Below are 16,463 nucleotides of genomic sequence, written 5' to 3'. Positions count from 1 at the left end.
TGCTTGAGCGCAGGAGTTCCAGGCTGCAGTGAACTGTGATCACACCACTGTACTCCAGCCTGGGTGACAGAGCGAGACTCCATCTCAAAAAAACAGACAGAGAGAGGAAGGGAGGAAGGGAGCTCACTTCGGCAGCACATACACTAAAATTGGAACGATACAGAGATTAGCATGGCCGCTGTGCACGGATGACACAAAAATTCGTGAAACTTTCCGTATTTTTGGTAAAGAAAAAGAAACCTAAAAGAAAAGTCAAACCCTCAGAAAAAGAAAATACAGTGGAGGTTGACAGGGATGGGGGGAGGAGGAAAGGGGAAGTTCAGTTTTGTTTCAGTTTTGTAAGATTTAAAAAGTTCTAAAGCTCTGTTGCACCACAGGGTGCATGTAGTTACTACTACTGTACTGTACACTTAAAAATGTTAAGATGGTAAATGTTTTTTACCACAATAAAAGAATTATTCTTGGCCAGGTGTGGTGGCACACACATGTAATCCCAGGATTTTGGGTGGCTGAGGCAGGCGGATCACCTGAGGTGAGGAGTTGAAGACCAGCCTGGCCAACATGGTGAAATCCCGTCTCTACTAAAAATACAAAAAAATTAGCCAGGCATGTTGGTGCATGCCTGTACTCAGGAGGCTGAGGCAGGAGAATCGCTTGAACCCAGGAGGCGGAGGTTGCAGTGAGCCAGGATCATGCCATTGCACTCCAGCCTGGGCAACAAGAGTGAAACTCTTGTCTCAAAACAAACAAACAAAAAATTACTTTTAAAAAGCAAATAAATAAAAAGAAGTAGATTTTGTAGTCAGGCCCATCTGGGTTCAAATCCTAGTTCTGCTTATTCCTAATGTTAGGCAGGTGGACCCCATGGCTTTGAGCCTCAGTTTGCTCATCTGTAACATGGGCATAAGAATAGTACCAGCTGGGTGTGGTGGTTTATGCCTGTAATCCCAGCACTTTGGGGGGCCGAGGCGGGCGGATCACGAGGTCAGGAGTTCGAGACCAGCCTGGCCAACATGGTGAAACCCTGTCTCTACTAAAAATACCAAAATTAGCCAAGCGTGGTGGCGGGCACCTGTAATCCCAGCTACTCGGGAGTTTGAGGCAGGAGAATCCCTTGAACTTGGGAGGCGGAGGTTGCAGTGAGCCGAGATTGCGCCATTGTACTCCAGCCTGGGTGACAGAGTGAGACTCTATCTCAAAAAAAAAAAAAAGAAAAAAAAGAAAAAAGAATAGTACGTTTCTCCCATGGTTGGGACATTAGAGTGAGACAGTGCACATCAAACAGCGCCTGGTTTTTAGTAGGGTTCATTGACTTTTCCAGAATCTCCCAACAGAACCAGGCTCTGGACTCCAGGTGTTTACTCCCGGCTCAGTGCTTATTCCTTTCTGTAAAGCTGACCCTGCCAGTAGCTTCCCTGTACCTGCCAAATTCTGTCCTGCAAACAGTGTCCCATGAGTCCTGGCTGTGGGAACTGGGCATTTGGCCTGGAGCAGCCTCAGGAGTATGACGAGATCTTGGCCTTGGACTTGGCTGGCTTGTCCCAGGGCAGAGGGAGCTGGGTGCACTGTGTGGCCCCAGCTGAGGAATCAGCTAAGGAATCGAGGGAGGCAGGCGAGGTGCAGCATAAGTAGCTGGACTCCAGCAGCGCCACCTCGCTGGGCCTGTGGTCTTGAGTGTTCCTTAGACTCAATTTCTTTAGGTGTGAAATGAGAGTCACAGCAGCCCAGCACCTGGCACATAGTGAGTGCGGGGTTGCAACTGGCCAGGTATTAGCTGTGGTCCCTGGTGAGTGACTCAGCTCCTTCCAGCCCGGACTCCACCTTGTCATCTGCCAGCTGAGGGCTGAGATGGAGACAGAGTGAGGAGGTGCAGGAGCTTGGAAACTTGGAGCTGGCGTTTTTTTCCTGAAGGGGCTCAGAGTCTTCATCTGTTAGTAAGGATTATTCCTCTCTTTCCTTCATTGGGTGTTCTCAAGCGCCTGCTGTGGGCCAGGCCCTGTTCTAGGCTTTAGGGATATAGCAGCCAAAACAGAGTCCTGCCTCCTGGGAGTTACGTTCTAGCATGGGAGAAAGGTGATGAATGAATATTAGGTCCAGTGGCAGGTGGTAGCGGGTGCTCAAAAGAAAACAAGTGGAGTTAAGTGAGTGAATTGTGTGGTATGTGAATTACTTCTCAATAAAGCCATAGAGTGAAGGAGCTGGGGTAGATAAATGGGGAGCTATTTAGATAGGGTCACTGAGGCCGGCTTTTAGGAGGAGATCTGGAATAAACAGGGGAGCAGCAAGTGCAGAGGTCCAAGCAGAAGCACGGGGCATGTCTGGAATGCCCAAGGAATGGCGTGAGGTGAGGGCCTGTGTGCCTGGAGCAGAGTAGGGGAGGGAAGAAGTCAAGAGAGGGACAGGCCAGTGCCTGTGAGGGCTGAGCGGTCGGGAGCGGGGTGGGGGGTGGCAGGCGGGGTGCGGCCCAACAAATGTCAGCAAATCCCCTGGAGGCAGAGCCCAGCCTGGACCAGACTGCGTCCGCACATCGAAAGATGACCAACATCATTAGCCATCAAGGAAATGCCAGTCAGAACCACAAGATACCCCTTCACCCACACTAGGCTGGCTGACATGGAAAGGACAGACTATAACAAGTAGTAGGCCAGGCATAGTGGCTCATGCCTGTAATCCCAGCACTTTGGGAGGCCGAGGCGGGCGGATCACCTGAGGTCAAGAGTTCGAGACCAGCCGGACCAACGTGGAGAAACCCCATCTCTACTAAAAATACAAAATTAGCTGGGCGTGGTGGCGCATGCCTGTAATCCCAGCTACTCAGGAGGCTGAGGCAGGAGAATCGCTAGAACCTGGGAGATGGAGGTTGCAGTGAGCTGAGATCGTGCCATTGCACTCCAGTTGAAGAATCTGATTTCTCTACATTCTTGTCACTACTTTTTTTTGTTTCGTTTTGTTTTTTTGTTTTTTGAGATGGAGTCTCACTCTTGTCCCCTGGGCTGGAGTGCAATGGCGTGATCTCTGCTTACTGCAGCCTACCTCCGCCTCCTGGGTTCAAGCGATTCTCCTGCCTCAGCCTCCCAAGTAGCTGGGATTACAGGCGCCTGCCACCATGGCTGGCTAATTTTTTTGTATTTTTAGTGGAGACAGGGTTTCACCATGTTGGCCAGGCTGGTCTCGAACTCCTGACCTCAGGTGATCCGCCTGCCTCGGCCTCGCAAAGTGCTGGGATTACAGGCGTGAGCCACTGTGCCCGGTCCACTGCTTGTTATAGTCTGTCCTTTCCATGTCAGCCAGCCTAGTGTGGGTGAAGTGGTATCTTGTGGTTCTGATTGGCATTTCCCTGAAGGCTAATGATGTTGGTCATCTTTCCATGTGCGGATGCAGTCTGGTCCAGGCTGAAGTGTCCACACCAGTCTCTAAATGAGCGGCCCTGAGGATGGGAGGTGAAGAGTTAAGGGGGCTGATATTTTAGAGAGTGAGGTCTCCGTACTGGCTATGCAGAAGATTGGGCCACCACCTCGAGAGAAACCAATAACTTATTTCTTTAATTTCTTTTTTTTTTTTCTTTTTTTGAGATGGAGTCTTGCTCTGTTGCCCAGGCTAGAGTGTGGTGACACAATCTCAGCTCACTGCAACTTCTGCCTCCCAAGTTCAAGCGATTCTCCTGCCTCAGGCTCCCAAGTAGCTGGGATTACAGGCATATGTCACCATGCCCAGCTAATTTTTTGTATTTTTAGCAGAGCCTGGGTTTCGCCATGTTGGTCTGGAACTCCTGACTTCAGATGACCTGCCTGTCTTGGCCTCCCAAAGTGTTGAGATTACAGGCGTGAGCCACCATGCCTAGCCAATTCCCTTATTTCTAAAGGTTAGCAGGTTGGTTCACCTCTGAGGTATGCCCCACTTGACCTTAGAAGTGAGCTTGTTGCAGGCCGGGCACGGTGGCTCATGCCTGTAATCCCAGCACTTTGGGAGGCCAAGGCGGGCGGATCACGAGATCAGGAGATCCAGACCATCCTGGCTAACAGGGTGAAACCCCGTCTCTACTAAAAATACAAAAAATTAGCCGGGCATGGTGGCGGGCGCCTGTAGTCCCAGCTACTCGAAAGACTGAGGCATGAGAATGGTGTGAACCTGGGAGGCGGAGCTTGCAGTGAGCCGAGATCCACACCACTGCACTCCAGCCTGGGCGACAGAGCGAGACTCCATCTGAAAAAAAAAAAAAGGGTGGTGACCTCAGTCCTGTTTGTTTACCCCTGCAGAAGAAGGACCCAGCCCAGTTCCTGCAGGTACATGGCCGAGCTTGCAAGGTGCACCTGGATTCTGCAGTCGCCCTGGCCGCTGAGAGCCCTGTTAATATGTAAGACTAATACGGGAGGCAGGGGAGTGTCTGAAGTCTGGGAGTCAAAACGGACCTGGGGTGGTGTAGAGTCTGGAGCAGAGACTGAAGTATGGACAGACCTTTGGGGACTCAGAGGCAGGGAAGGCGTGACGCGCATATGAAGGTGATAGTCACAGGGTGTAAGAACAATGAGCAGGGATTGGGATGGAGGCCCCAGAGTAGCAGTCATGGTTGGAGGACTTAGAAATGGGTGGAGCCAGGGCCAGAGGCCCAGAGGAAGCAGAGAGTAGGTTGCCAGACCAGAGCTGTCTCAGGGTGCCTGGGGCCCGCCCTTCAAATACCCACTAGGACGTGGTTCAAGTTCCCCACTATTGCTTGGTTCTGAGAAATGGGGCCCTGGCGTCCCCAGGGGCAGTCAGAGGACTGGCCTGTTTCAGGTCTCAGGAGCCTGAATGTGGATTCAGGGAGGCTTGCAACAGAAGGGACTGAGAGCTGGGGGTTGAGGTGACGGTCATGGCATGGGGACCGAAGCAGGCTGAGGGCCAGGCTTCCAAGTCTCAGCTGGCAGGGAGCAGGTGCTTTGTGTCCTGGGCAGTATGGACCCTGAGGTTCTTGCTTTCTTGCACCCCTCCCACTTCAGGATGCCCTGGCAGGGGGATACCAACAACATGATTGACCGATTCGATGTCCGTGCCCACCTGGACCACATCCCCGACTACACCCCCCCTCTGCTCACCACCATGTAAGCCACCTCCTAGGGGGTTGCCAGGCACAGCGTCATACCCAGGAGCCCCTGTTCTTTTCCCAGCCTGCCTGTCACCTTCCTAGCAGCCGCTCCTATTTGGTACCGCCCTGATCCTGAGGGGGATGCCTCATTTCCCTTCCTGCTGGCTTGGGGTGGGATCCACCCCTTCTTTCTGATTTCAAGGTCTCACCCTCCCCTAAAGCTCCCCAGAACAGGAGTCAGACGAACGGAAGTGTAACTACGAGCGCTACAGAGGCCTGGTGCAGAACGACTTTGCCGGCAGTGAGTGATCTGTGGGGGGACATGGGGTGTGGGGTTTGAGGGCACTGGAGCCTGGAAGACCTAGATAAGTTTGGGAAGAAAAGTTTTATCCACATACTTTCTACTAAAGGGCCTTGGGTTCCGGCTCCAGCTCTACAATAGACTCACTTTGCCTGCATCTCTTTCCCCTTCGGGGCCTCCGTCTCTGGATTTGGTATAGGGGATGTCTGCCGAATTGGTTGTTCCCAGCAGGGTCACGTCCATATACCATGCCTTCTGACTCTGTGGTCCTTTTTTCTTTAAAAAATAGAGAAAATAGCAAGAATATGTTTTTATTTTTATTTTTTATTTTTATTTATTTATTTGAGGTGGAGTTTCGTTCTTATTGCTCAGGCTGGAGTGCAATGGCGTGATCTCAGCTCACTGCAACCTCTGCCTCCTGGGTTCAAGTGATTATCCTGCCTCAGCCTCCTGAGTAGCTGGGATTGCAGGTGCCCGCCAACACCCCCAGTTAATTTTTTGTATTTTTAGTAGAGACGGGGTTTCACCATATTGGCCAGGCTGGTCTCGAACTCTTGACCTCAGGTGATCCGCTCACCTCGGCCTCCCAAAGTGCTGGCTTACAGGTGTGAGCCACCGCGCTCAGCCAAGAATACGTTTTTAAAAGCATTTAGAAAGATGGGGTCTCACTGTGTTGTCCAGGCTGGTCTGGAACTCCTGGGCTCGAGTGATCCTCCTGCCTTGGCCTCCCAAAGTGCTGGGATTATAGACATGAACCACTATGCCCAGCCAGGAACAGATTTTTTACCTCTGTGTATTTTACTGTGCCCACACAGATCAGATTGTCAGCTCTGAAGAGGAAATTTCTCCATTTAAACGAATATTTTCCAGCATTTGATAATTTGCCAAGTGTTCATGTATGTCCAGGAATTTTCTCCCAGCCCAGCCTTATCACCATTGTCATTTTCCAAATGAGGAAACAGAGGCTCAGGGAAACTTCTCGCTGCTCTGGGCTTGCCCAGGGAGGTTTGGACCCCGACAGACTTGGGCTTTTTTGTCTGTATTATCATTACATCTGCACAACCACCTAGCAAGGTAGGGGTGACACCTGGTTTTGGGTTTTTTTTGTTTTTGTTTTTGTTTTTTGAGATTGAGTCTTACTCTGTTGCCCAGGCTGGCGTGCAATGGCGCAATCTCAGCTCACTGCAACCTCCACCTCCTGGGTTCAAGTGATTCTCCTGCCTAAGCCTCCCAAGTAGCTGGGATTACCGGCGCGTGCCACCACGCCCGGCTAAGTTTTGTAGTTTTAGTAGAGACGGGGGTGTCACCATCTTGGCCAGGCTGGTCTTGAACTCCTGACCTCGTGATCCACCCGCCTCACCCTCCCAAAGTGCTGGGATTACAGGCGTGAGCCACCGCGCCTGGCCATCACCCCGTTTTACAGACAAGAATGTCGAGGGGGAACACCCTGTCCAAGGAGCTGGGATTCTCCACATGTCCTTAACCACTGCTCCCTGCTGATGGAAAGCTCCTAACTCACCTACCAAGAAGGACTTGAGATTCCGTTTCTTGGGATTCCCTGTGGAGTTAAGGGAAGGATGGAGTTCTCTGCTGGGTTTGTCCCTTACCACCTGGCAGGTCTCGGCTTCCTCCTTGAGAAGGGTGGTGGTGATGATTTTGTTGCATGGGGTGGTTGTGAGAGTTGAGTGAGATGATGTGTATAAAACCCCAGCACTGAGCCTGGCACAGTCAGCCCTCCATGTGGGTTTGCTAGTCCAGTATTTGTTTATTTCTAAGAATAGATGCTTTTTTGATTTTCTAAAATCAGAGGCTGCCAAAATTCTAGTGATCACTGAGGCCTTAGAATCAGGGACATGTGTTATAATTGATACTGTTTTTGCCATCATTCCAGGCCACATGGATTCCTGGTGGTAGAGCCAGGGTTCCCTTAATTTCGCCTCACTCTGCATTTATTCATTCACTTCCACAAACAGACATTGAACACCTGCGGTGTGGCAATGGTAGGGGAGAGGGCAGCAGCTCCATACTCAATGTCAGTGATGCCAATTGCAAACCAAGGTGATGTGACAGACAGTGTGCCATTCTCTGAGAAAAATAGGACAGAAGTCCTGATAGAAGCTCCCTGGGAGGCACAGATAGGCCACAGGATTCCAGCCGAGAGCAGCCTGTGCAAAGCCCTGTGTCAGCCAGGACTGTGGGCACAGTGGAGGGGCAGAGAGAAGGCCCGTGTGGCCGGAGCAGGGAGAGCGAGGGAGTTTGTGCAAGACAGGGTCAGCAGGGCCTCTCTTGGGCTTTGGAGACAACAAGTAGAAATTGGAGTATCTGCTAGAGCAAGGAAGGGCCGTGCTACATCCCCTTCTGGCCCGCCAGCCTGTCCACCTCTTGTTCCAGATAGAAAAGCTGAGGCCAGCCGGGCATGGTGGCTCATGCCTATAATCCCAGCACTTTGGGAGGTTGAGGCGGTGGATCACCTGAGGTCGGGAGTTCGAGACCAGCCTGACCAACATGGAGAAACCCTGTCTGTACTAAAAGTACAAAATTAGCCGGGCATGGTGGCACCTGCCTGTAATCCCAGCTACTTGGGAGGCTGAGGCAGGAGACTCACTTGAACCCGGGAGGCGGAGGTTGCGGTGAGCCAAGATCGCGCCATTGCACTCTAGCCTGTGCAACAAGAGTGAAACTTGTCTTAAAAAAAAAATAAGAAAAAGAAAAACTGAGGCCTAGGGAGGGAAGGAAGGAAGGGGACTCACAACCCACGGTCCCACAGCGAGTCAGGGACACGTGTCTCACTGCAAGGAAGATCAGGAAGGCTCTGGTACATTGTTGAGCCCCCCAAGCTGGATGTTGGGGGTGCAGGACAGCCCAGGTCATCCCAGCCCACACCTAACTTAAAATGAGCCACAGAGAGGCATGCAGTGGAGTGACCTGTGCAGTCAGAATGGCATGTGGCACTCAGGAGCAGGTTATGGTTTTGAAGGGTCCAGCCAGAGGCCTCCAGAAACAGTGAGAATGGTGGTAGAGTGCCCAAGTACCAGGCCAGGCACTCACTCTGCCCGTGGTCCCATTTTACGGAAAAGGAAACTGAGGCACAGATGTGTTAAGTCCCTTGACCAAGGTCGTGTGTCCAGTGAGTGGTGTGTCCAAGGCTCTGCTGCAGTTCCTTGTGTCCCACCAGACACAGTTTGATTATCTGGAAGTGGTGACTGTCCCCCAAGGTGCACTGGGGTTGCACCTGTCTTCCTGCCCCACCACACCCTTGTGTTCCCCCACTGAATTCCTAGTGTCTCCAACCCACTCTGACCTGGGGTCTCTTGTTTGCTGCAGTCTCAGAGGAGCAGTGCCTGTACCAGATCTACATTGACGAGTTGTACGGAGGCCTCCAGAGACCCAGCGAAGATGAGAAGAAGAAGTGAGTTGGGGTCTGGGGTGCAGGGGGTTGAGGAGGCAGGAGAGCTGGGAGCCCCAGCCAGGCATGGCCTCTTCCATCCTGTCCACCAGGGTCTCCCTGAAACCAAGGGTGGTGTTCAGCACACAGTCAGTGCTCAATTAATAACTGTGTAGAGGAAGAAGCCCTGTCAGGGAGCCAGGGCTTGCCGAGGGCTCTGCGTTGCATTTTCAGCTTGGGGAGTGGTGGGAGGTGCAGGTCCTGTGGTGAGACAGCCCTGGGTTTGAGTCCTGGCTGTGAGGCCCTGAGTGGGAATTCTCTGAGCCTTGCTGTGCTTCCCTGTAAAATGGGGCTGGCAGGGGGCCCTGCTGCCTGGAGTTGGGAGGCATGCAGGAGACGGAGCTTGTGAAGTACCTGTTCCAGCACCTGCCGTGTAGTGAGCTTGCAGTCAGCCCTAGCTGATGTCACTCTGGAGAGAGGCTTCTTAAAGCCGCGTCCCTCAAGGAGTAGCTGGGGAGACCTGGGGCTTATCCTGGAGCAGCTGCCTCTGAGGAGCAGTGGCCGAGCAGTCTCACTTCTCTCTTCTCCACCTCAGTCTGATGAGCATAGGCCTCCTGCCATCACACACGCTGTTCCCTCTGCAGGGCTTAGCTGTCCTACAGGCCAGCTGCTGTTGCCCTGGTGCACAGTAGCCTGGAGCCCTGGCTCGGGGCTGGGCAGCTCCCTTAGTGACACCTTCCCTCCTGCTCCCCCTGACTGCTTGCCGCCTTCCTCCACTGGGAGAGGTCCCATGGGACTGTACTGGGAGCTTCTTGGAGACTTCACCCCTCGTCCACGGCCCCAGCCTCAGATCCTGCTCAGGCCCCTCAGGCCCTGCTCTGTTCAGGGCAAAGCTGGGGCACCTGGCTGCTCAGGAGGACTCTGGGCTGCGCCCTTGTGGGACTCATGGTCTAGGCGGGAGACAGACCTTCCCCAACAGAGATGACCCAACAAAGGCAGGGCTGGGGAGCTCAGGACAGTGCTGACCCACCCTAGGGTGCCAGTCAAGGACTTCTTGGCAGGTGGGGCCCTGGAGCTCAGATGTAGGGGAAGAGAGAGGAGCTGGGTGTGGGCAGGAGCAGAGGGTCCTAGGCTGAGGGAGAGCCTGAGGGGAGGGGGCCATGGCACTCGAGGCTGGTGTGTGGGGCCAGCCTGGGGCCCTCATCTCCGCTGGGCACGGCCGTGGCTCACCGGCTTCCCTTTCCCAGGCTGGCAGAGAAGAAGGCTTCCATCGGTTATACCTATGAGGACAGCACGGTGGCCGAGGTGGAGAAGGCGGCAGAAAAGCCAGAGGAGGAGGAGTCAGCGGCTGAGGAGGAGAGTAACTCGGACGAAGATGAGGTCATCCCCGACATCGGTGGGGTCCCCTCTCTGCCCTCCCCACTTGCAGTCCCTGGGCATCGTTTCTGTGTCTCGTCCCTCACCCTCTGTGGGGCACCCCGTGCTTACAAACTGTGTCTCTCTCCCTCCCCCACCCCAGGGCACGCCAGCCTCCTGCTGCCCCTGTCTCACTCCTGTCCTCTGTTCCGGCCTTCCTCTGCCTCACTCATCTCTCATTTCTAGGGTGCTATTTCTGTGATCTTCTCCCCTCCTAGGTGTTGGCTCCATTCTCCTCCACTTGGGCCGGCCTCTCTCTGCCTCTGCCCCTTTCTCCTGCTCTCTTCCCTCCTCTGGAAAACAGGTGTTCATCCTCTTACAGAGTCAGCCCCCATCCCCCAGGCATCTGTTCACCCTCCTCCTCTCTGCCATTCACCTCCCCTCTGGATTCCCAGTGATCAAATCACCCCCGAGTCTCTCTGTTTTTCTCATCCTGATTCTTACTCCAGCAGCCGGCTCTTTTTTGTTTATTTATTTATTTTGAGATGGAGTCTTGCTCTGTTACCAGGCTGGAGTGTAGTGGCATGATCTCGGCTCACTGCAACCTCCACCTCCTGGGTTCAAGTGATTCTCCTGCCTCAGCTTCCCAAGCTGAGACTAAAGGCACACGCCACCACGCCCAGCTAATTTTTATACTTTTAGTAGAGACAGGGTTTCACCATATTGGTCAGGCTGGTCTTGAACTCCTGACCTCATGATCCACTTGTCTCGGCCTCCCAAAGTGCTGGGACGTGAGCCACCGCGCTCAGCCCAGCAGCCGGCTCTTTATTCACACTCTGTAGAGCCACACATTGACCTCTGCTCAGACCTCCTTCCACTGGCTTATCACACGCGCTGCTTCCAAACACCTGTGACCCACACCCTGCCTGCCGCCCACACCGTGATCTTCAGCCGCCATCTTTCCACCCCTATTCAGTCCTCCGTCTCACGTCAACCCCACCACACGTCTCACTCATCCATTCCTCCCTCCCTCCACCCACCCCTCCCTCCTTCCTTGCCTCCATTCCATTCATCCCTCCATCCATCCCTGCATCCCTTCATCCGTCCCTCCACCCATCCGTTCATCTCTCCCTTCTCTTTCCCTTCCTCCATTCATCTGCCCCTTCAAGCCCTGTTCCCGAGCTGCCTCTGTCCACCGTGTATTGTGCTCACCTCTGGCCAAGTCCTGTGCCAGCCTAGGGGATGCCAAGATGAGCCAGACTTGATGTCATCCCTTCCTGAAGAGTCCTTCAGTCTGGCAGGCGCCCCATCATCCCCGCCTCCTGGAGCACTGCCCTTTCTCCCCTGTCCTCTCGCCCGGCCGTGGCTCCTGACAGCCTTTCTCTTGGTGCAGATGTGGAGGTGGACGTGGATGAATTGAACCAGGAGCAGGTGGCAGATCTCAACAAACAGGCCACGACTTATGGCATGGCCGATGGCGACTTTGTCAGGTGAGGCCTGCCTGCTGACCCCTACCCATTCTGTGGGCCCCACCCTGGCATCTCACTGTTACTCCCGGTACTGACAGCCATCCTGTTTGTGAGCATTTGTGTGCCTGGCCCTGGGCCCAGGACTTTACACATGCAGGTCCCTGAGCCTATGGTGGTCGTGGCCCCACTTCATCTGTGCAGAAACAGGCTGCACCCAAATCACCCAGCCTGCGCTACTTAGTGCGACCTGGGGCGAATCTGACTGTTTGAAGCTCTGGGCATTCCTAGGCTGGGGGACAGCGCCCTCTAGTGGAGAGGCTTCGTTCCCTGGTTATTTATCCTGGCAGTTGCTGGTTGTACCTTTACCCTGAGCCACACCCCCTGCTGAGCTCGCAAGACCACACAGAATGGTCCCAGCTCACTGGGCAGTGAACCAGAAATGGAGCCTGAGCACAGCACCCTCTGCCCAGAGCCCTTTGTGGCTCCCACCTCCCTCAGGAACATCCAGTGTCCTCACCACGGCCGAAAGGTCTTACCCATCTGGTCCTCTTGACTGCCACCATCCCCCACTGCCCAGCCGGCATGGTCTCCTTGCTCCTCAAGTGCAGAGGCCTGGGCCAGCCCCTGGGCCACTCTGTCTGCTGTTCGCTTCGGGCGTCTGCAGCTTGCTCCCCCAGGTTTCTCTCTAGATACCCCATTCTGTGTGGCTTCCCTGAGCTCCCTCTTGAAAACTGCAGCTTCCTCTGCCTTTGCTCTGCCATCTAATGGACCACGCATTTTATTCCCTTGCTCATTATCTTCTTCCCTAGAGTGTAAGCCCGTGCAGGTGAGGAGTTCTGGTTTTTTTTTTCAGTGCTGAGTTCTTGATACCTAAGAGAGCACCTGGCACACAGAGGGTGCTTGATAAGTGGCATTGAATGAAAGATACCTCAGGCTGGCGTGGGGTGACTCGGGTCCCTCACTTTCTCTGATAACTCAGGCTGTGTCCTCCTTACCCTGTGGCCTGCCCCGTCCTCCACCCTAATTCTCACCCACCTCTATAGGATGCTCCGGAAAGACAAGGAGGAGGCAGAGGCCATCAAGCATGCCAAGGCTCTTGAGGAGGAGAAGGCCATGTACTCGGTGAGGTCTGGGCTGGAGTGGAAGGGGACAGGGGTGTGTCGCAGGGAGGGCACCCCCTCACCAACCTGGCACCCACCCTACTCCAGGGACGCCGCTCTCGACGCCAGCGGAGAGAGTTTCGAGAGAAGCGGCTGAGGGGTCGCAAGATCAGCCCACCCAGGTAGGGCTTCTCCCTGAACCCCCACCCTGCTGGCATCTGGGGGAGGGGAGCAGGGGCTTAGGGCCTGAGAAAGCTCTTTGGAGGCAGGCATTTGACTTGAGGAAGGAGTCTTTCTAGTGGGGCGATGCATGGCCCTCATGAAGGTTTAGAGGTAGGAACAGCCTTGAGGGCCATGTGGACTCCTTTCCTTGCCAGCCCCTCCCCTCACCCTACTGGGCCCTTGTCAGACTCCCAGGAGCCCATGCATAGGCGGCATAAGGCTCTCACCAAGGCGGCAGAGAGGGCACAGGCTTTGCCCTGGACTCTCGCCCAGTTCTGCTGCTTGGCTTCTTCCTGTGTCGGAGTTTGGACAAGTGACTCCCCGAACTCTCTGAGCTTCAGTTTCTTCCTTTGGAAAACGAGGCATTATCACCTACCCGGAAAGAGGGCTGGGCAGTCCCCACAGGGAGGTCTTGGGACAGGTTTGGATGAGGCAGGCTGGCTTGGAGCGGAGAGCCCAGCCTGGGTCAGGAGGCCTTGAGGAGGGGCCCCGCGCAAACCCATGCCTCTTTTTACCACATCTCTTAAAGGAGAGTGATTGAGAGTTCCTGTAAGGCTTAAACAACTTGTAGGTTCAGCTGTTGGTATGGGAAACATTCCTTAAAGAATAGCACCAATTGTCACTGCTGTCAGTGGTGGCACAGAGGCACACAGAGGGTAGTGCAGGAAAGCCCAGGCTGGGTGGCCGTAGGGCCTGGGTTTGGATCCCAGTTTCCTCCTGTATGAGCTGCGTAATGCTGGACAAGTGACTTCACCTCTCTGGGCCTGTTTCCTCGGCTGTGATAGTCTGTCTCTTTTTTTTTTTCCCCCAGAGATAGGGTCTTGTTCTGTCACCCAGGCTGGAGTGCAGTGGTGCAATCACGACTCACTGCAGCCTCAAATTCCTAGGCTCAGGCGATCCTCCTACCTCAGTCTCCTTAGCTGAGATTACTGGTATGCATCACCACGCCCAGCTAATTAAAATAAAAAATAATTTGTAGAGACGGGGTTTTGCCGTGTTGCCCAGGCTGGTCTCAAACTCCTGGGCTCAAGTGATCCTCCCACCTTAGCCTCCCAAAGTGCTGGGATTACAGGCATGAGCCACCGCACCCAGCCTATTTTAATCTTATCATCATCATCATCATCAGTAAGCCCGGACCCAGTGAGAGCCGGAGACGAGGATTGGGAGGAGGGATGCCTTCATTCTAGGGTCTGGAGGCCAAGCAGAACCAGGGCTGCTGAAGTCCAAGTTCCTCAGAGTCATGATGGGTCTAGGACATTGTGGGGTGGGGCTTAAGTTCATGCTTTGGACAGATCTGAGGTGGGGGTGGGTGGAGGAATCAAGGGAAGGCCCCCAACCTGGTCAGCAGCCCCCTGACTGTGCCAGGTACCTAGCTTTGGGTCCTCAGGTTGGCGGGCTTATCCCAAATTCATGCCCGCTGAGATCTTAAGCCCTAACTTGTCCCACCCCATTCTTTTCTCTGTAGCTATGCCCGCCGAGACAGCCCCACCTATGACCCCTATAAGCGGTAAGTTGCTCTGGAGGACCAGGGAGTAGCAGACAGGGAGCCTCCTGCTGGGGACAGGGGCGCGAGGAGGGGATGGGAGGTTCATCCTGCTAGGCCACCCCAAGATCGCAGACTGCATGATATGTTCTGGGTCTGAATCATTTTTGTGTTTTCCAGATCATTGTCTTGTTTTCCCAGTTTTAAATTAAAAAAAATTTTTTTGAGGTGGAGTCTCGCTCTTTCGCCCAGGCTGGAGTGCAGTGGCACGATCTCGGCTTACTGCAAGCTCCGCCTCCCGGGTTCATGCCATTCTCCTGCCTCAGCCTCCCAAGTAGCTGGGACTACAGGTGCCCGCCACCAGGCCTGGCTACTTTTTTGTGTTTTAAGTAGAGACGGGGTTTCACCGTGTTAGCCAGGATGATCTTGATCTCCTGACCTCGTGATTCGCCTGCCTCAGTCTCCCAAAGTGCTGGGATTACAGGCGTGAGCCACCACGCCTGGCCAATAAAACTTTCTTTATATTTGAAGCTTCTTTATTTTATTTTTCTGATTTAAATACAGTGCAGCCTTGTGGTAAAAATGACCAAATATGGCAAGACAGTGTGACTGAGAAATCAAGTCACTTTAATCTCAATTTCCAGAAGTGGCCAGTGGGAAATAACGGGCACTCAGTAACACCGCTGGGCACAGGTGCTTGTCTGGTGGATGAAAGAGTGGTTGGAGAAGGGATTTTGAGAGGGACCAAGCTCAGTCTGATCCCAGTCCCCCTCACCCAAGCTCCATAGCTCTCTGAAGCCCAGTTCCCTCTTCGGAATGGGGGTGGGAATGGGACCTTCCTCATGGGGCTGTGGGTCGAGGTTAGATGAGATAAGGTGTGAATGGCTTCTGGGGAAATAAAAGGTGTAGGTTAGTGCTCCATACATGGGAGTGTCAGGGATATCAGGTACCTTCTTTTTATTTTTAAAATTTTATATATTAAATGACAGTTTTTTTTTTCTATAAAAAAATTGATAGGGGCTCACTATGTTGACCAGGCTGGTTTTGAACTTCTGGTCTCAAGCACTCCTCCCACCTGGACCTCCCAAAGTGCTGGGATTATAGGCATGAGCCACCACACCTGGCCACTTTGTTTTTATTTTACTAAAATGGAATTGCACCACACTCAGTGTTTTAGAACTTGCTTTTTCCTCCCAGATTATCCATGTATCTTTTGAGTAAAACTTTTCTGTGTTTTGTACAGAGATCTGCTTATCTTTTTTTTTTTTTTTTTTTTTTTTGAGACGGAGTCTCGCTCTGTTTCCCAGGCTGGTGTGCAGTGGCGCGACCTGGACTCACTGCAACCTCTGCCTCCCAGGTTCAAGCAGTTCTCGTGCCCTCAGCCTCCTGAGTAGCTGGAATTACAGGTGCGCGCCACCATGCCTGGCTAATTTCTTTGTATTTTTTGTAGAGACGAGGTTTTGCCTTGTTGGCCAGGCTGGTCTCAAACTCCTGGTCTCAAGTGATCAGCCTGCCTCGGCCTCCCACAGTGCTGGGATTACAGGTGTGAGCCACCGCGCCCGGCCTGCTCATCCATTTTTCATAGCCACATAAAATCAGAGCAGTTGTCTGTCATTGTCCTTCCTGGTTATTTAGCAAAGGCTGCATGGTTGTGAGTCAAGTCCTTGTCCGGAGCTGGGTCTCCACTGCCTTCCAGGCTCTATCCACCCGCCTGGCTTCCCCGGTCGCTGTGGCCCGCGCTGGCGCTGCTGTTGCTCTGCTGTGTGTGCTGTTCCCGAAGAGGCTCCGGGAGCCTGAGTTAGTGAGCCTCTTCCTTCCTACCCGCAGGTCACCCTCGGAGTCCAGCTCGGAGTCCCGCTCCCGCTCCCGCTCCCCGACCCCGGGCCGCGAGGAGAAGATCACGTTCATCACCAGTTTTGGGGGCAGCGATGAGGAGGCAGCCGCAGCCGCTGCTGCCGCAGCAGCATCAGGGGTCACCACAGGGAAGCCCCCCGCACCTCCCCAGCCTGGCGGCCCCGCCCCGGGACGTAATGCCAGCGCCCGGTCGGTAACGCTCACGCCACCCGCCCTACGCCCCGGTCACCA

At 53.9% G+C, this 16,463-nt stretch overlaps 1 protein-coding gene and 1 non-coding gene across 7 annotated transcripts in view; both read left to right on the top strand.

Annotated features, from left to right (window-relative positions):
• CLASRP (CLK4 associating serine/arginine rich protein) overlaps positions 1-16,463 on the top strand; it is a 32,438-nt gene that overhangs the window by 9,311 nt on the left and 6,664 nt on the right. For 4 of the 6 annotated variants that reach the window (XR_008652100.2, XM_063620733.1, XM_055249477.2 and 1 more), the window contains exons 3-12: positions 4,257-4,354; positions 4,977-5,078; positions 5,284-5,363; positions 8,688-8,772; positions 9,996-10,144; positions 11,498-11,594; positions 12,617-12,695; positions 12,782-12,855; positions 14,361-14,402; positions 16,206-16,421. Coding sequence is in view for 5 of the 6 variants with exons in the window: in XM_063620733.1 (XP_063476803.1) it covers positions 4,257-4,354; positions 4,977-5,078; positions 5,284-5,363; positions 8,688-8,772; positions 9,996-10,144; positions 11,498-11,594; positions 12,617-12,695; positions 12,782-12,855; positions 14,361-14,402; positions 16,206-16,421 (1,022 nt within the window). In the remaining variant the exon portion in view is untranslated. Of the gene's footprint in view, positions 1-4,256; positions 4,355-4,976; positions 5,079-5,283; positions 5,364-8,687; positions 8,773-9,995; positions 10,145-11,497; positions 11,595-12,616; positions 12,696-12,781; positions 12,856-14,360; positions 14,403-16,205; positions 16,422-16,463 lie in introns of those variants that run through there. The other 2 variants (XM_055249478.2, XM_063620735.1) reach the window with 2 other exon arrangements.
• LOC129467100 (U6 spliceosomal RNA) lies at positions 120-223 on the top strand. The gene has a single exon (XR_008652249.1). It is a non-coding gene; the product is annotated as a U6 spliceosomal RNA (small nuclear RNA).

This window comes from Symphalangus syndactylus, chromosome 17 (genome assembly GCF_028878055.3).
Source record: "Symphalangus syndactylus isolate Jambi chromosome 17, NHGRI_mSymSyn1-v2.1_pri, whole genome shotgun sequence".
In the NCBI taxonomy this organism is placed as follows: domain Eukaryota; kingdom Metazoa; phylum Chordata; class Mammalia; order Primates; family Hylobatidae; genus Symphalangus; species Symphalangus syndactylus.
The sequence above is the reverse complement of the archived record's forward strand: the minus strand, read 5'-3'. Positions and strand labels throughout refer to the sequence as shown.